General features: G+C 67.7%; 1 protein-coding gene across 1 annotated transcript in view; it reads right to left on the bottom strand.

Annotated features, from left to right (window-relative positions):
* The window catches only part of LOC130143530 (liprin-alpha-3-like), a 32,667-nt gene extending 17,768 nt beyond the window's left edge, over window positions 1-14,899 (bottom strand). Inside the window, 15 exon segments of the mRNA XM_056326222.1 lie at window positions 501-673; window positions 2,185-2,326; window positions 2,682-2,761; window positions 2,860-2,922; window positions 3,656-3,787; window positions 4,624-4,707; window positions 5,709-5,843; window positions 6,342-6,488; window positions 7,420-7,620; window positions 8,449-8,523; window positions 9,030-9,104; window positions 9,663-9,827; window positions 10,133-10,234; window positions 11,742-11,977; window positions 14,751-14,899. Coding sequence (XP_056182197.1) covers window positions 501-673; window positions 2,185-2,326; window positions 2,682-2,761; window positions 2,860-2,922; window positions 3,656-3,787; window positions 4,624-4,707; window positions 5,709-5,843; window positions 6,342-6,488; window positions 7,420-7,620; window positions 8,449-8,523; window positions 9,030-9,104; window positions 9,663-9,827; window positions 10,133-10,234; window positions 11,742-11,972 — 1,805 coding nt within the window. The 5' untranslated portion in view covers window positions 11,973-11,977; window positions 14,751-14,899.
* Between the last annotated feature and the right edge of the window lie 1,639 nt (window positions 14,900-16,538).

Here is a 16,538-nt window from a genome sequence, read left to right as displayed (position 1 = left end):
GTGCCCCTGGGTTGGGAGCCCCAGCAGTTCCCCTGGGTTTGGGGGGTCCTGGGGAGGATGCCCCGGGGGGGGAGCAGGGGGTCCTGGGGGTGCCACTGGGTGGGGGGTCCCAGGATGTCCCTGGGTGTTCCGTAGGGTCCCAGGGGGAGGGTCCCAGGGGTGTGTGTCCCCGGGGGGTGCTCCTGGGTGGGGATCCCTGGGGGTTCTGGGAGAAGTGCCCCTGGGTGGGGGTCCTGGGGGGTCCCTGGGTGGTGTCCCTCAGTGGGGGCCCCTGAGGGTCCCTGGGGGTCCCTGAGGTGTCCCTGTGGTGCCTGCAGGAGAGTCCCTGGGGGTCCCTGGGTGGGAGTCCCTGGGGTGTCCCTGTGGGGGGTCCCTGGGGTGCCCATGGGGGGTCCCTGGGGGTCCTGGGGTTGGGGGGTCCCTGGGTGGGGGTCCCGGGGTCGGGGGGTCCTTGGGGGGTCCCTGGGGTGCCCGCGGGGGGTCCCAGGGGAGGCACTGACTTGATCTCCTTGTTGATGGCCTCGAGCTGTTCCTGCAGCATGAAGGCCAGCGTCTGCACGTCCGCCTGCCCGCCGGGGGACAGCAGCTCCGCCCCCCCCGCGCCCCCCCGCTCCTCCTCGTCAGAGCCCTCGGGGGGAGCCTCCGCCGAGCCCCCGCGCTCCCACTCCCCGCCCTGCCAGCCAGCGCAGCAGGCGGGGGGCACGGGGGGGGATGGGACAAGGTGCAGAAGGGGATGAGGATGGGATGGGGATGAAGATGGGATGGGGATGGGATGGGATGAGGATGGGAGGAGGATGAGGATGAGGATGGGATAAGGATGGGATGAGAATGAAGACAGGATGAAGATGAGGATGGGATGGGGATGAGGATGAAGATGAGTACGGGGTGGGGATGGGATGGGATGAGGTTGGAATGAAGATGAAGATGGGATGAGGATGAGGACGGGATGAAGATGAGGATGGGATGATGATGGAATGATGGGATGATGGGATGATGAGGATGGGATGAAGATGAGGATGGGATGAGGATAGGATGAGAATGGGATAAGGATGCGATGAGGATGGGATGAGTGAGGATAGGATGAGGAAGAAGATGGGATGAGGATAAAGACAGGATGAAGATGAGGATGGGATGACAATGAGGACAGGGACAGGGAATGAGATGAGATGAGATGAGATGGGATGGGAGGATGAAGATGGCAATGGTTTAAGGATGAGGATGGAGATGAGGATAATGATAGGGATGGGATGAGGATGAAGATGAGAATGGGATGGGGTGAGGATGAAGATGAGAATGGGATGGGGTGAGGATGAAGATGAGGATGGGATGGGGATGAAGATGAGGATGGGATGGGGTGAGGATGAAGATGAGGATGGGATGGGGATGAAGATGAGGATGGGATGGGGTGAGGATGAGGATGAGGATGAGGATGGGATGGAAGGAGGATGAAGATGAAGATGTGGATGGGATGGGGTGAGGATGAAGATGTGGATGGGATGGGGCGAGGATGAAGATGAGGATGGGATGGGGATGAAGATGAGGATGGGATGGGGTGAGGATGAGGATGAGGATGAGGATGGGATGGAAGGAGGATGAAGATGAAGATGTGGATGGGATGGGGTGAGGATGAAGATGTGGATGGGATGGGGTGAGGATTCGGATTCGGATGGGGATAAGGAACAGGATGAGGTGGTAGAGCGGTGGGGATGAAGACAGGGATGGTTTGAGGAGGAGGATGGCGGGGACAGGACAGAGACAAAGTCAGAGCACGGCCTCAGCACAGACAGCCACAGGGGGCCCAGGGTGACAAAGTGCCCAGGGTGACAAAGTGACACCTGGACAGCCCCCCCCCCAGCCCCCAGGGCCCCCCAGAGCATCCCCCGGCAGCCTCCACCCTGCAGTCCCCTCAGACTCCCCGAAGCCCTCCCTGAGCCCCCCAGAGCCCCCCCCCCCCGAGGCCCCCAAATACCCTGCTCCCCCCAAGCCCCCCCGAACCCCCCAGCTTCCACCCCAGCCCCCCAGCCCCCCCCAAGCCCCCCCCCTGAGCCCCCCAACTTCCACCCCAGCTCCCAAAATCCCCCCAAAGTCCAAGTCCCTGGAGCCCTCCAGCCCCCAAAGTCCCCTCTCAGCTCCCCATCCCCTTCCCCAGCCCCCCAAGTCTCCTCCCAGGCCCCCCCCCCCTACCTTGGCAGCGTCCTCCTTGGGAGGTGCCCAGCGCCCCTTACGGGTCCTGCGGGGGGGGGCACCGGGGGCGTAGGGGTCCAGGGGAGCCCCCCCGACGGGGGTTTGGGGGTACCTCAGCTCCAGAGCACTGCCCGGCAGGGATCTGGGGGGCCGGGGGGGCACGGATGGGGGGGCATGTGTCCCCCCGGCCCCCCAGAGAGAGATCAGAGCAGGCTGGGGGCGATTGAGGGGTGCTGGGGTAAGGAGGGGGGTCCCCAGAGGAGTTGAGGGGGTTGGGGTAGGTCCTTGAGTGATGAGAAAGTCTAGGGGGGGTCTGGAGTAATTGCAGGGGAGGCTGGGGGGGTCCTGGGGTAATGGGGGGGTCCCCCAGAGCAGTGGGGTGGAGTTAGAGGAGCCCCTTGGGCAGTAAGGAGGTTCCCATGGGGGTTGGGGGGGGGGGGGCAGCGCAGGGGGGTCCAGGGGGTTCCGGGGGTGTTCTGGGGGGTCCCGGGGGGTACCTGGAGTAGGAGGAGACGGGGCGCCCCCGCAGCTGGTCAAGCTCCAGCTGCATCCGCTCCATCTCTGCCAGCAGCTGCTCCTGGGGGAGGGTGGGGGGGGAAGGAATTTCGAGGGGAAGGGTCAGTTCTGGGGACCCCCCGGCCCCTTCCGACACCCCCAGCCCCCACCTCCCCAGACCTTGTTGAGCAGCAGCTCGTCCTGCAGCTTCTTCATGTTGGCAATTTCTTCACTGAGCGAGTTCTGAGGGGGGGGGGGTGTCTCAGATGATGGGGGACCCCCAGAACAATCCAGGGGCACCCCAAAGTCCCCCCAGACCCCCCATGTTCTCCTCCAGCTCCCCCATCCTGACTCCCCAGACCCCCCTCGACCCCCCAGGATCATCCAAGAACCCCTCCAAGACACTCTAGGACTCCCCCAGACCCCCACCTTCTCCTCCAGGACCATCCAACACCCCCTCAGGACACCTCCACGACCCCTAAAGCCCCCCCAGGCCCCCCCCCAGGGCTCCCCTGGTCTTCCCACCCCCCCCAAAGACCCCCTCAGGACCCCCCCAGACCTCCCAGGAATTCCCAGCCTCCCCCCCAGAACGCCGAGGACCCCCTCAGACCCCCCCAGGCCCCCCGGGGTTCCCAGAACCACCCAAGACCCCTCCAGGACCCCACCCAGATCACCCAGGACTTCCCACCACCCCCAAAGACCCCCTCAGGAACCCCCCAGACTCCCCCAGACCTCCCAGGATGCCTCCAGACTCCCAAGGACACCCTCAAGACCCCTAGGACAGCTCCAGGACCACCCAAGACCCCCTCAGGACCTCCCCTAGACCCCCTTGAACCTCCCAGGACCACCCAACACCCCACCCAGGACACCCCTAGACACCTCCAGGCCCCCCTAGGACCTCCCAGCCCCCCCCCAGGACCCCCTCAGGACCCCCCAGGCCCCCCCAGACCCGCTTGGACCCTCTCAGGACCCCCACCTTCTCCTCCAGAGCCCCCATCCTCTCCTTGAGGTGGAGCTGGAGCCGCTCGTTGGACTCACAGAGCAGCCGGTCGACCGTCTCCGACAGCCGCTTGTTGTGCTCATCATTCATCTTCTCCCGTTGGCGAGCCTTTGGGGGGGTCCCCAACATCGGGGGGGGCCCCACTGGCAACCCCCAACACCGGTGCCTTCCCCCACAGCCCTCCCTGTGGAGCATGACCCCCTTTCACCCCCCCACGAGCTCCCTCTGCACCCCAAAGCACCCCGTGCACCACCCCAATGACCCCTGCAAGAGCCCCCCATGAACCCCTCAAGCCCCCCTGCCTCCCAATGATCCCACACACACCTCAGCCCCCCCATGCAGCCCCCAACACCCTCATACACCCCTCAATGACCCCCCCAAACTCCAAAAGCACTCATGCAACTCCCAAGCCCCACCATGACCCCCCCCCAGCCACTCCATCCACCCCAGGACCCTCCCAAACCCCTCCCCACCTGCCACAGCCCCCAGTGACAGTCCCTCAAGCCCCCCAGGACACCCAAATCCCCCCAGTGACACTCCTCCAAGCCCCCCCAGGACTCCCAAATCCCCCATGCACCCTTCAAGCCCCCCCCATGCAGCCCCCCAAGACCCTCAGGACCCCAAGATCCCCAGTCCATGCACCCCCCTGAGCACTACCAGCAGCACCAGAACCCCCCCAAACCCCTCCCCACCTGCCAAGGCCCCCAATGACACTCTCTCAAGCCCCCCATGACCCCCAAATCCCCCATGCACCCCTCAATCCCCCCTCCATGCAGCCCCCCGAGAGCCCAAGACCCCCCCATGCACCACCCTGAGCACTATCAGCAGCCCCCCATCCCCCTCCCAAGTCCCAGGGACCTGCAGGGACCCCCAGATCCTGAGGGCACACCCCATTGCCAGAGGGCCCCCCCTGGGGTCCCCCAGTCGGGGGTCCCATCCCTCACCCGCTGCAGTTCCTGATTCTTCTCCTGCAGTTGGGCCTCCAGCTGCCGCAGGCGTTCCTCAAAGTTCCCGTGGCGCTCCTCAGCCTGGGGGGGGGGGCACGGGGGACACAGGGGTGTGGGGATGGACAGGGGGACATGGGGACCAATGGGGACATGGAGATGGTTGGGGACATGGGGATGGACAAGAACACAGGGACATGGGGATGGAAACCTCCTCTATACCTCCCAGGATGCCTCAAAACTCCCCAGTCCCACCCAGAACCCTCCAGGACCCCTCCAGGCCCCCCCCAAACCCTCCAGGCACCCCCCAGGCCCCTTCTGAACCCCTCCAGCACCTCCCAGGTCCCCCCAGAACCCTCCAGGACCCCCCCTGAACCCTCTAGGACCCCCCAGGTCCCTCCAGCCCCCCCCCAGAAAAGCCCCCCAGCCTCCCCTCAGCCCACCAGAAGCCTCCAGGCCCCCCCAGGCCCCCCTGAACCCTCCAGGACCCCCCCAGACCCCACCCTGAACCCCCCCAGGAACCCTCCAAGTCCCCTCAGAACTCTCCAGGACCCCACAGGTCCCTACAGGACCCCCACAGAAGCCTCCCAGGACCCCCCTGGTCCCCTCCAGGCCCCCCGTGGACGCCCCAGGTCCCCCAGGACCACCCAGAACCCTCCAGAACCTTCCCAGAACCCTCCAGGTCCCTCCAGACCCCTCCCCCCAGAAGCCCTCTAGGCCCCCCCAGGACCACCAGCCCCCTCCAGGACCCCCCAGCCCTGCCCAGGCCCCCCCCTGACTACCCCCAGCACCCCCCAGAACCTTCCAGGACCTCCCAGGCCCTCCAGGTCCCTCCAGAACCCCCCCAGAAGCCCCCCAGGAACCCCCCAGGCCCACCAGAACCCTCCAGGACCCCCTCAGAACCCTTCAAACCCCCCCAGGTCCCTCCAGGACTCCCCCAGAAGCCCCCCAGGACCCCTCCAGGCCCATCAGAACCACCCAGAACCCTCCCAGGCCCACCTGAACCCTCCAGAACCCTCCCCGGTCCCCTCCAGAACCCTCCAGGATCCTCCTAGAACCCTCCAGGACCCCCCCAGCTCCCCCACCTTGGTGAGGGCGGCCACCCTCTGCGCCAGCTGGGCCTCGATCTCGGGCAGGGTCTCGGCTTTCTGCAGCGTCTGCTGGAGCTTGGCCTTGGCGTCCTCCAGCCACTCCTGCAGCTGCCGGCCCTTCTCCTCACTCTGTGGGGTGGGGGGTGGCCATGGGGCAGGGGGCGCGGCTGGGGGGCCATGGGGTGGGGGGCCCCAGCCGTGGGGTGGGAGTCATGGCCATGGGGTGGGGGGCACAGCTGTGGGGCAGCAGGCATGGCGGTGGGGCAGGGGGTGTCGCCATGGTGGGTTTCCTAGGGTGAGGGTCCCAAGGTGATGGCCACAAGGTGAGTGTCCCAGAGGCGGGGGGGGGGGGCCTGGGTAGGGTCACGGGGGGGGGTGTCCCAGTCTGGGGGCCCCAAGGTGGGGGGTCCCAGAGTAGGGGTCCCAGGGGGGTCCAGAAGGGTGTCCCAGGGGTGCCCCAGTGCAGGGTCCCGGGTTGGGTGTCCCAGGATGGGGTCCCGGAGATGTCCCAGGAGTGCCCTAGGGCAGGGTCCTGGGTTGGGGGTCCCAGGGTGGGGTCACGAGGATGTTCTGGGGTGTCCCAGTGGTGCCCCAGTGCGGGGTCCCAGGGGTCCCGGCACCCCCCACCTGGCGGTAGAGTGAGTCCTTGCTGGCCAGCTCGTTCTCCAGGCGGTCGTTGGCATCATGCAGGGAGGTGGCCTCACGCTGCGCACTCAGGTAGCGCTTCTCCAGTGTGGTGATGCGCTCCTCCATGTCCTCCCGCTGCGCCAGCGCCTGCGCCGTGACCCGGTGGGGCAGGTGGGGTGGGGGGCCGGGATGGGTGGGGGCAGGAGTGGGATGGGGACAGGGATCAGGTGGGGACAAGGGTGTGATGGGGACAGGGGTGGGGACAGGGGCGGGATGGAGACAAGGGTGGGATGGTGACAGGGTCAGGGGATGGGATGGGGACAGGGGTGGCATGGTGACAGGAGTGGGATGGGGACAGGGACGGGATGGGGATGGGATGGGGACAGGGGTGGCATGGGGACAGGGACCAGGTGGGGATAGGGACAGGGGTGGGATGGGGACATGGAGAGGACAGGGATGAGGACAGCCTAGGATGGTGTCTGGGCTGCGGGTGCTCCCAGTTTGGGGGTGCTCCCCGTTCAGGTATGGTCCCCAGTTCATGGCTCTGCTCCTTCCCAGTCTGGGCTGTTCCCCCCCAGTCCAGGGCTGCCTCCCTCCATTTCAGGGCTGCCCCTGCCCCATTTCAGGTCTGTTCCCCACAGTTTGGGTCTGACCCCACCATTTCAGAGCTGCGCCCCCCCAGCATTTCAGGCCTGTTCCTGCCAGTTTGCATCTGCCCCCCCCATTTCAGGCCTGCCTCACCCCCAGTTGGGCTCTGCCCCCCTCATTTCAGGGCCCCCCCCCTGAGTTGGGCTCTGCCCCCCCCATTTCAGGGCCCCCCCCCGAGTTGGGCTCTGTCCCCCCCATTTCAGGGCCCCCCCCCCGAGTTGGGCTCTGTCCCCCCCATTTCAGGGTTCCCCCCCCAGTTGGGCTCTGCACCACCCGCACCCCCCATATCAGGGTTTTCCCCCCACCAGTTTGGGTCTTCCCCCCCAGTTTGGGCCTGTTCCCCCCAGCTGGGCTCTTCCCCCCCACCCCCCATTTCAGGCCTGCCCATCCCCCCATTCCGGCTGCCCCCACCCATTAGTGCAGCCCCCACCTCCTTGAGGTCGCGCTGCAGCTTGGCCCCGGCCTCCTGTGCCCGTGCCAGCTCCCGCTGCGCTGCCGCGGCCTGGTCCTGCAGCCGCCCCAATTGGCGGCACAGGGTGGCCACCCGCTCCCGCTGAGCCGCCGCTGCCGCCCGCTGCCGGCCCAGCGCGGCCTCCAGCTCGGCCTCGCGCCGCCGGCCCTCGGGGGTGCCCTGTGGGACATGAACCCTGACCCCTGACCCCTCACCCAGCGCGGCCTCCAGCTCGGCCTCACACCGCTGGCTCTCAGGGGTGCCCTGTGTGAGGTCACCCCTGACCCTTGACCCCTCACCCCTGACCCCTCAACCCTGACCCCTCACCCAGCGCGGCCTCCAGCTCGGCCTCGCACTGCTGGCCCTCAGGGGTGCCCTGCAGGATGTGACCCCTGACCCCTGACCCCAACCCTTGACCCCTGACCTAGAGCAGCCTCCAGCTCGGCCTCGTGCCACCGGCCCTCAGGGGTGCCCTGTGTGAGGTGACCCCTGACCCTTGACCCCTCACCCCCTCACCCAGTGCGGCCTCCAGCTCGGCCTCGCACCGCTGGCCCTCAGGGATGCCCTGCAGGATGCGACCCCTGACCCCTGACCCTGGCCCCTGACCCAGCGTGGCCTCCACAGCTCGGCCTCAGGCCGCCAGCCCTCAGGGGTGCCCTGCGGGACTGACCCCTCACCCCTGGCCCCTGACCCCTCACCCCTGACCCCTCACCCCTCACCCAGTGCAGCCTCCAGCTCGGCCTCGCACCACTGGCCCTTGGGGGTACCCTGCAGGACGCAACCCCTGACCCCAACCTTTGACCCCTGACCCAAGGCGGCCCACAGCCCTCCACCCGTAGCCGTGCCCACAGGCCCTGAGCAGCTGGCCCACAGAGGGTGTGACCTCTCATCCCTGACTCCCAACCTCTGACCCCTGACCTGTGACCTCAGGGATCCCCAGTGCCTGGCGACCCCCCAGTGCTGTGGCCCCCCCTGTGACCCCCCTGGTAACCCCGTGACCCCTCATACCGGTGTGTCCCCATCACTGGGTGCGTCCTCCAGCCCCGAGCGGCGTCGGGAGAGCTGCTCCCGCAGGGACAGCGCCTGGGAGGGGGTGTCACATGGGGGGACCCCCACGGGGACCCCCCCCCACGAGGTACCCCCACAGGGACCCCTGCCCATGGGGACACTGTCCATGGAACCCCCACTCATGGGGACACATCATGGGGACCCCTGTCCATGGGGGACCCCTGCCCATGGAGACACCATGTTTTGGGGACCCCTGCCTATGGGGACCCCCCCCACACTGGGGCACCTGTCCACAGGGACCCCCACCCATGGGGACACCACGTCATGGGGACCCCCCACCATGGGGACCCCTACCCATGGGGACACCACACATGGGGACACCACACATGGGGACACCACGTCATGGGGACACCACGTCATGGGGACCCCCACCCATGGAGACCACTACCCATAGGGACACTACATCATAAGGAGCCCCACCCATGGGGACCACCACCAATGGGGACACCACACCATGGGGACCCCCACCATGACCCCCCCAACCCCGCGCAGCGTACCCCCCTCCCCACGGCGTCACCCACCTCCTGGTTGGAGACCTCCAGCTCCTCCTCGAGGACAGCCACCCGCTCAAGGGCCACCCGCAGCCGCTCCCGAACCTGAGGTGACAGAGCGGGGTCACCCTCCCCCCAGCACGCTGGGGTGCCCCCAGGACCCCCCAAACCCACCACGATTGACCCAGGACCCCCCCCCGGGTCACCCCGGAGACCCCCTGGGGACCGCCAGGTCCCACCAGATCACCCCAGAAACCCCCTGGGACCTTCCCAGGGACCACTAGGTCCACCAGGTCACCCCAGGAGCCACCTGGGGACCACCAGGTCCCTCATGGGACCACCAGGTTCCCCAGTGGGACCCCTGAGACCACCCAGAGACCACCAAGTCCCACCTGGGTCTCCCCAGAAGCCCCCTGAGCCCCCCTTGGACACCACCAGGACCCCACTGGAACCCCTCAGACCCTCCCAGGTCCCACCAAGTCACTCCAGAAGTCCCCTGAGACCCCTCTGGGGCCCACCAGACCCCCCATGGGTTACTCCAGAACCCCCAGAGCCCTTGAAACACCCTCATATCCCACAGGGTCCCACCATGTCACCCCAGGAGTCACCTGGGAACCCCCTGAGACGCCCCCCCAAAGCCACCCATGCCGTCCCAGCACCCACCTTCTCATCCAGGGCCTTGTGGTGCTCGAAGAGGGACTTGAGGGCTTTGAGGACCTCGACCTCAGAGGAGACCCCTGCGGGGGACTGCGCCTGGCGCTTGACCACTGTCATCCGCAGGGACCGCTCGTGGCGGGACACCAGGCACTCCAGGTGCTCCAGCAGCAGCTGGGGGAGGACATGGGGACATGGGGATACCAGGCACTCCAGGTGCTCCAGCAGCAGCTGGGGGACACATGGGGACATGGGGACATAGTGACACCAGGCACTCCAGGTGCTCCAGCAGCAGCTGGAGGACACATGGGGACATGGGGACATGGGGACGTAGTGACACCAGGCACTCCAGGTGCTCCAGCAGCAGCTGGAGGACACACGGGGACATGGGGACACCAGGCACTCCAGGTGCTCCAGCAGCAGCTGGGGGACACACAGGGACATGGGGACACGGGGACATGGGGACGTGGTGGCCTCACCCGCGTGTTGTTGCGCTCAGCCTTGAGCTCGGCAATCTCCTCCTCCCGCTCTAGCAGCTGCTCCCGGCAGACGTTCAGCTCCTTCGTCAGCGCAGCGAACTCCTGGGGTCATGGGGGGGTCACGGGGTCACAGGGGGGACAGGGACACAGGGGTCACAGGGGGACATGGGGGGGACACGGGTGGCACGGGGGGCATGGGGGCACATAGTGACTAGCCCATGGTGGCCACTAGCCATGCCCTCCCTCTAGCCCCGCCTCCTCCAGCAGCCACACCCTTCAATCAGCCCCACCCCCTCCACTTACTTCCACCCACCCCAATTCCTAGGCCCCCACCCCCACCCCTTAGGCCCCACCTCTCAGCAGCCACACCCTGTAGTTGGCCACAACCCCTCCCCTTAACCCCACCTACCTCACCCCCAGCCCCCTTCAGGCCCTGCCTCAAGCCCCACCCCCCACCCCTTCCCCTTAACTCCACCCACCTCACCCCCTAGGCCCCCTCAGGCCCCCCAGCAGCCCCACCCCCCTGCAGACCCTCCCCATCAGGCCCCTCCCCCCTCAGGCCCCGCCCCTTCCCCTTAACTCCACCCACCCCAACTCCCAGCCCTGCCTCAGGCCCCCCTGCAGCCCCGCCCCCTAGCAGCTCCCCAGGCCCTGCCTCCCTCAGGTCCCACCCCTTCCCCTTAACTCCACCCACCCCGACTCCCAGTCCCACCTCAGGCCCCCCTCAGCCCCACCCCCTCAGCCCCAGCCCCACCCCATGAGCCCCCACCCCCAGCCTGACCCCTTCCCCTTCACCCATCCCAACTCCCAGCCCCCCCCCCCCCCCCCCGTTCTCCACCACACCCCGCCCCCTAGCCCCACCCCCACGCCCCACCTCCTCAGGCCCTGCTCTCCCATGCCCTGCCCCCACCCTGCCCCTTCCCCTTAACTCCTCCCACTCCAACTCCCAGCTCCGCCTCAGACCCCCTCAGCCCCAGCCCCACAGGCCCTGCCCCACCCCATGAAGCCCTGCCCCCTGAAGCCCCACCCCAACCCCACCCCTTCCTCTTAACTCCACCCACCCCAACTCCCAGCCCCCCTTTCTCCAGCACACCCCGCCCCCTAGCCCCACCCCCATGCCCCACCTCCTCGGGCCCTTCTCCCTCATGCCCCGCCCCCACCCCACCCCTTCCCCTTAACTCCACCCACCCTGACTTCTAGCCCTGTCTCAGGCCCCTCCTGCAGCCCCGTCCCCTAGCAGCCCTCCAGGCCCCGCCTCCCTCAGGCCCCACCCCAGCCCCTCCCCTTTCACCTTAATTCCACCCACCCCAACTCCCAGCCCCCCCTTTCCCCACCACACCCTGCCCCCAAACCCCCCTCCAGCCCCACCCCTTCCCCTTAACTCCACCCACCCCGACTCCCAGCCCCATCTCAGGCCCCCCTCAGCCCCGCCCCCGCAGCCCCCCCAGCCCCACCCCATGAGGCCCCAGCCCCGCCCCTTTCCCTTAACTCCACCTACCCCACTCCCAGCCCTGCCTCAGGCTACCCGCAGCCCCACCCCCGCAGCCCCCCCTCAGCCCCACCCCCCACAGCCCCGCCCCCAGGCCCCGCCCCCATAGGCCCCGCCCACCTGGGGCAGGGCGCTGGCCAGCTGGCGCTGCAACAGGTCCTTCTCGTGTGCCAGGTCCCGCAGGCGCAGCTGGGCGGCCGCCAGCCCCTCCTGGCTGTCCCGCAGCGTCTCCAGCAGCCGCTCCCGCTCCCGCAGCATCTGCACCATCAGCTGCTCCAGCCCCGGCTCCTCGGGGCAGCCCGAGCCCCGGCGGGCGTCCTCGCTGATGGTGGGCAGCACCTCGCACATCATCCTGCCTACGGGGGGCACAGCACCAACAGCACCCTGCCTGCACCCTGCCCACAGCATCCCACCCACAGCACCCTGCCTGTGTCCTGTGGGCAGCACCTCGCACATCATCCTGCCTGCGGGGGCACAGCACCGACAGCACCCTGCCTCCACCCTGCCTGCACCCTGCCCACAGCATCCCGCCTGCATCCTCACTGATGGTGGGCAGCACCTCACACACCATCCTGCCTGTGGGGGCACAGCACCGACAGCACCAACAGCACCCACACAGCACCCACTGCACCCTGCTTGCACCCTGCCTGTACCCAGTGCACCCTGCCTGCACCCTGCCTGCACCCTGCCCACAGCATCCCGCCTGCATCCTCGCTGGTGGCGGGCAGCACCTCACACATCATCCTGCCTGCGGGGGGCACAGCACCGACAGCACCAACAGCACCCACACAGCACCCACTGCACCCTGCCTGCACCCTGCCTGTACCCACTGCACCCTGCCTGCACCCTGCCCACAGCATCCTACACAGCATCCCACCCACAGCACCCTGCCTGTGTCCTCGCTGATGGTGGGCAGCACCTCGCATATCATCCTGCCTGCGGAGGCACAGCACCAACAGCACCCTGCCTGCACCCTGCCTGCACCCTGCCTGCACCCTGCCCACAGCATCCCGCCTGCATCCTCGCTGATGGTGGGCAGCACCTCACACGTCATCCTGCCTGCACGGACACAGCACCGCACAGCACCCTGCCTGCATCCTGCCTGCACCCACTGCACCCACAGCACCCTGCCTGCACCCTGCCGGCATCCTCAATGGTGGGCAGCACCTCGCACATCATCCTGCCTGTGCCCTGCCTGCAGGGGAACACAGCCAGCACCTTCACAGCACCCCGCACAGCGCCCTGCCTGCAACGGGGCACAGGCAGCACCTCGCACATCATCCTGCCTGCAGCGGGGAGCGGGCAGCACCCTGCACAGCACCCTACACAGCGCCCTGCCTGCAGCCCCTGCACCTCCTGTATCACCCTGCCCACATGCTGCCTGCACCCTGCCCACATGCTGCATGCTCCAGGGGACAGGCACCATCTTCCACATCCATCATCCTGCCTGCGACACGGCAGGGGCAGCACCTCACACAGCGCCCTGCCTGCTCCCTGCCTGCACCTCCTGTAACCCCTGCCTGCACCCTGCCTGCAACCTACCTGCACCTTCTGTATCCCCCCTGCCTGCACCTCCTGTACCCCCCTGCCTGCGCCTTCTGTATCCTCCTGCCTGCACCTCCTGTATCCACCTGCCTGCACCTCCTATAGCCCCCTGCCCATACCCTGCCTGCACCTGCTACATCCCCCTGCCCGTGCCCTGCCTGCACCTCCTATAGCCCCCTACCCACACCTCCTATAGCCCCCTGCCCACACCCTGCCTGCAGCAGGGAACCCCCCTTGCCCCCCTGCAGCCCCCCCACCCATGTGGAAGCCCCCCACCCAGGGAGGAAGTGGGGGAGGGGGAGCCACCCACGTGCGACACACGGCCCTCATGCGAAACACAAGCATGTGCGGGCCCAGGGGCCTGGCGGGGCTGAGGGGGTGAGGGGGAGCAGTGGCAGGGCAGTGAGGCCTGAGGGGGCAATGGGGGGGGGGTCCCCAGGGTGGGGGATTGGGTGGCAGCTGGCTTGGGGGTGCAAAGTGGGGATGTGCAAGGAGGGGGTTTGCAAAGGGGGGGCAATAGGGTCTGGGAGTGCAAGGGGGAGGATGCAAAGGGGGGGTGGGCGATTGGGGGAGCAAAGGGGGGGGTAAAGGGGGTAAGGGGGTTGCCAGGCGGAGGTTCAATGGGGGGTGCAATGGGGGGGGCAGAGGGGCCTGGGGGTGCAATGCGGGGTGCAATGACAGGGTAGCATGTGGGTGCAGCTGGGGGGGCAGAGGGGCCTGGGGGGTGCAATGGGGGGGGCAACATGGGGTGCAGTGGGGGGGTGCAGAGAGGGGAAGGGGGGTGCAACAGGGGGTGCACTGGGGCCTGGGAATTGCCAGTGGAGGGGGTGCAGTGGGAGTGGGATGGGGGTGCAATGGGGCCTGGGTGCGGGAGTTGCCAATAACGGGGTGCAGTGGGGGTTGGGTGGGGGTGCAATGGGGCCTGAGGGATGCAATGGGGGGTGCAGTGGGAATGCAGTTGGGGGATAGAAGGGGGGTGTGTGCCTGATGCGATAGGGGAGCAATGGCGCCTGGGAATTGCAAGGGGGGGGTGCAGTGGGGGTGCAATAGGGCCTAGGGGTTGTGGAATGGGGGAGGGGTGCAATGGGGGGTGCAATGACGGGGTAGTTGGGGGGTGCAATGGGGGGGCAGAGGGGCCTGGGGGATGCAATAGGGGGGTGCAATAGGGCCTGGGGGGTCAATGGGAGGGGGCAGTGGGGGTGCAATGGGGCCTGGGGGGTGGAATGGGGGAGGGGTGCAATGGGGGATGCAATGATGGGGTAGTAGGGGGGTGCAATGGAGGGGGCAGAGAGGCCTGGGGGATGCAGTGGGGGTGCAATAGGGCCTGGGGGGTCAAAGGGGGGTGCAGTGGGGGGGGTGCAGTGGGGGTGCACTGGAGGATGCAGTGGGGGTGGGATGGGGAGGAAGTGCGGGGGTGGGATGGAGGGCCTGGAAGTGCAGTGGAGGTGGGATGGGGGGGCTAGTGGGTGCAAGCGGGGTGGGATGGGGGGGGTGCAAGGGGGGTGGGGGTCCGGGGTTGCGGGGGGGGGGGCTGGGATGGGGGGGGTCGGGGGGGGTCCGGTGGGGCTCAGGCCCGGCTCCTACCTGGGCTGCGAGCAGCGCTGCGGCAGCTCCGGCTGAGGGAGGCGGCCCTGCGGGGAGGGGGCCCCGGGGGGTCGCTGCCCGCCGCCCCCGCACCCGTTCAGGCCCCCGTGGCGCCCCGGGCCCGCCCGAGCCCCGCGGCCGCCGCCCGCGCCCCCCCCCCCCCGGCACCGAACCCCCCCCCCCGCCCGACCCCGCAAACGTTGCGCGGGCCCTTTAAGAACGGCGCTGACGGACGGGGGAACCGACCAATGAGAGCGCGCCCTGAGGTCCGGCGGCGCCCAGGCCCCGCCCCCGCGCAGGGTGGGAGGGGGGGAGCGAGGTGGGGGGGAAGCGGCCGCGCGAGCGGCCAATGGGAGGCGGCGGGGGGCGGGGCCGGCGTTGGGGTGATGTCATCGGGGGGGGGCGGGGGCGGCCGCGCACGCGTGTTGCCATGGTGATGGACCACCCCATCATGCGTGTTGCCATGCATATGAACACCACCAGCCCCCGTCGCCATGGGGATGGACCACCCCATCCACGCTTGTTGCCATGGATACGCCCGTCGCTATGGGATGGACCACCCCATCCACTCATGTTGCCATGGAGACAAACCCCCCCGTCACTATGGGGATGGACCACCCCATCTACACATGTTGCCGTGGAGACGCTCTGCCCACGTCGCCATGGGGATGGACCGCCCCATCCACGCACGTTGCCATGGAGATGAACACCCCATGTGTGTTGCCATGGAGATGGACCGTGTCCTTCACCCGTTGCCATGGGACTGTCCAGCCCACGACAGCCACACCCTGCATCACCATGGTGACAGCCCCGCCTCCCCCCCCCCCCACACCCCCCCCGCTTACGCACATGCCCCCACCAACACGTGTGTTCCCATCCTGCATCCCACACACGTCAGCATAGTTATGGCCCCACATCCCTCCCCCCCCCAAAAGGGACCCCAGCACCAGGCCCCCACCCCCAGTCATGGAGCTGGGGGGGGGGCGTGTGGGGGGTGTCACGTGACACACGCATGACACACGCATGACACACGCGTTGGTCACGCCAAGCTTTAAATAGGAGCCAATAAATACTGTACAGGGGGGCTACGCCCCATAAATAATCCAAATATACAGAGGAGGGGTCCCGGGGAGGGCTGGGGGGTCCGGGGGGGTCCAGGGGGGCTCTACCCCGCGATTCCAGCGACCTGTGGGGCAAAATGGGGGGGGGGGTGTCAGTGCGGGGGGGGGCAGGTTGGGGGGGGCTGGGTTGGTTTTGGGGTGCAGGATTTTGGGGGGCTGCCGGTTTGGGGGGGCTGCAGGTTTTTGAGGGATGTGGGTTTGGGTGTGCAGGATTTTTGGGGTGCAGGGGTTTTGGGGGATGTGGGTTTTGGGGGGCTGCGGGTATTGGGGCACAGGGGTTCTCAGGCAAAGGGGTTTTGGGGGCTGCAGGTTTTGAGGCATAAGGGATTTTGGGGGTCCGGGATTTTGGGCGACTGTGGGGTTTGGGGCACAGGGGTTTTTGGGGTGCAGGTGCTTGGGGGCACAGGGGTTTTGGGGGGCTGTTTTTTGGGGGCTGTGGGTTTTGGGGCGCAGGGGTTTCGCGGTGCAGGGGTTTCGAGGTGGTGTGTTTTGGGGTGCAGGAATTTTGGGATGCAAGAGTTTTGGGGTGCACAAGTTTTGGGGCACAGGGATTTTGGGGCACAGGATTTTCTGGGCGCAGGGGTTTCAGGGTGCAGGGTTTTGGGGTGTGGGGTTTTTGGGGCACAGGGTTTTGGGGTGCAGGGTTTCAGGGCGCAGGGGTTTGGAG

The sequence above is a fragment of the Falco biarmicus genome, unplaced genomic scaffold (assembly GCF_023638135.1).
Source record: "Falco biarmicus isolate bFalBia1 unplaced genomic scaffold, bFalBia1.pri scaffold_390, whole genome shotgun sequence".
Classification (NCBI taxonomy): Eukaryota; Metazoa; Chordata; class Aves; order Falconiformes; family Falconidae; genus Falco; species Falco biarmicus.
This window is presented reverse-complemented; position numbering and strand designations above follow the sequence as displayed.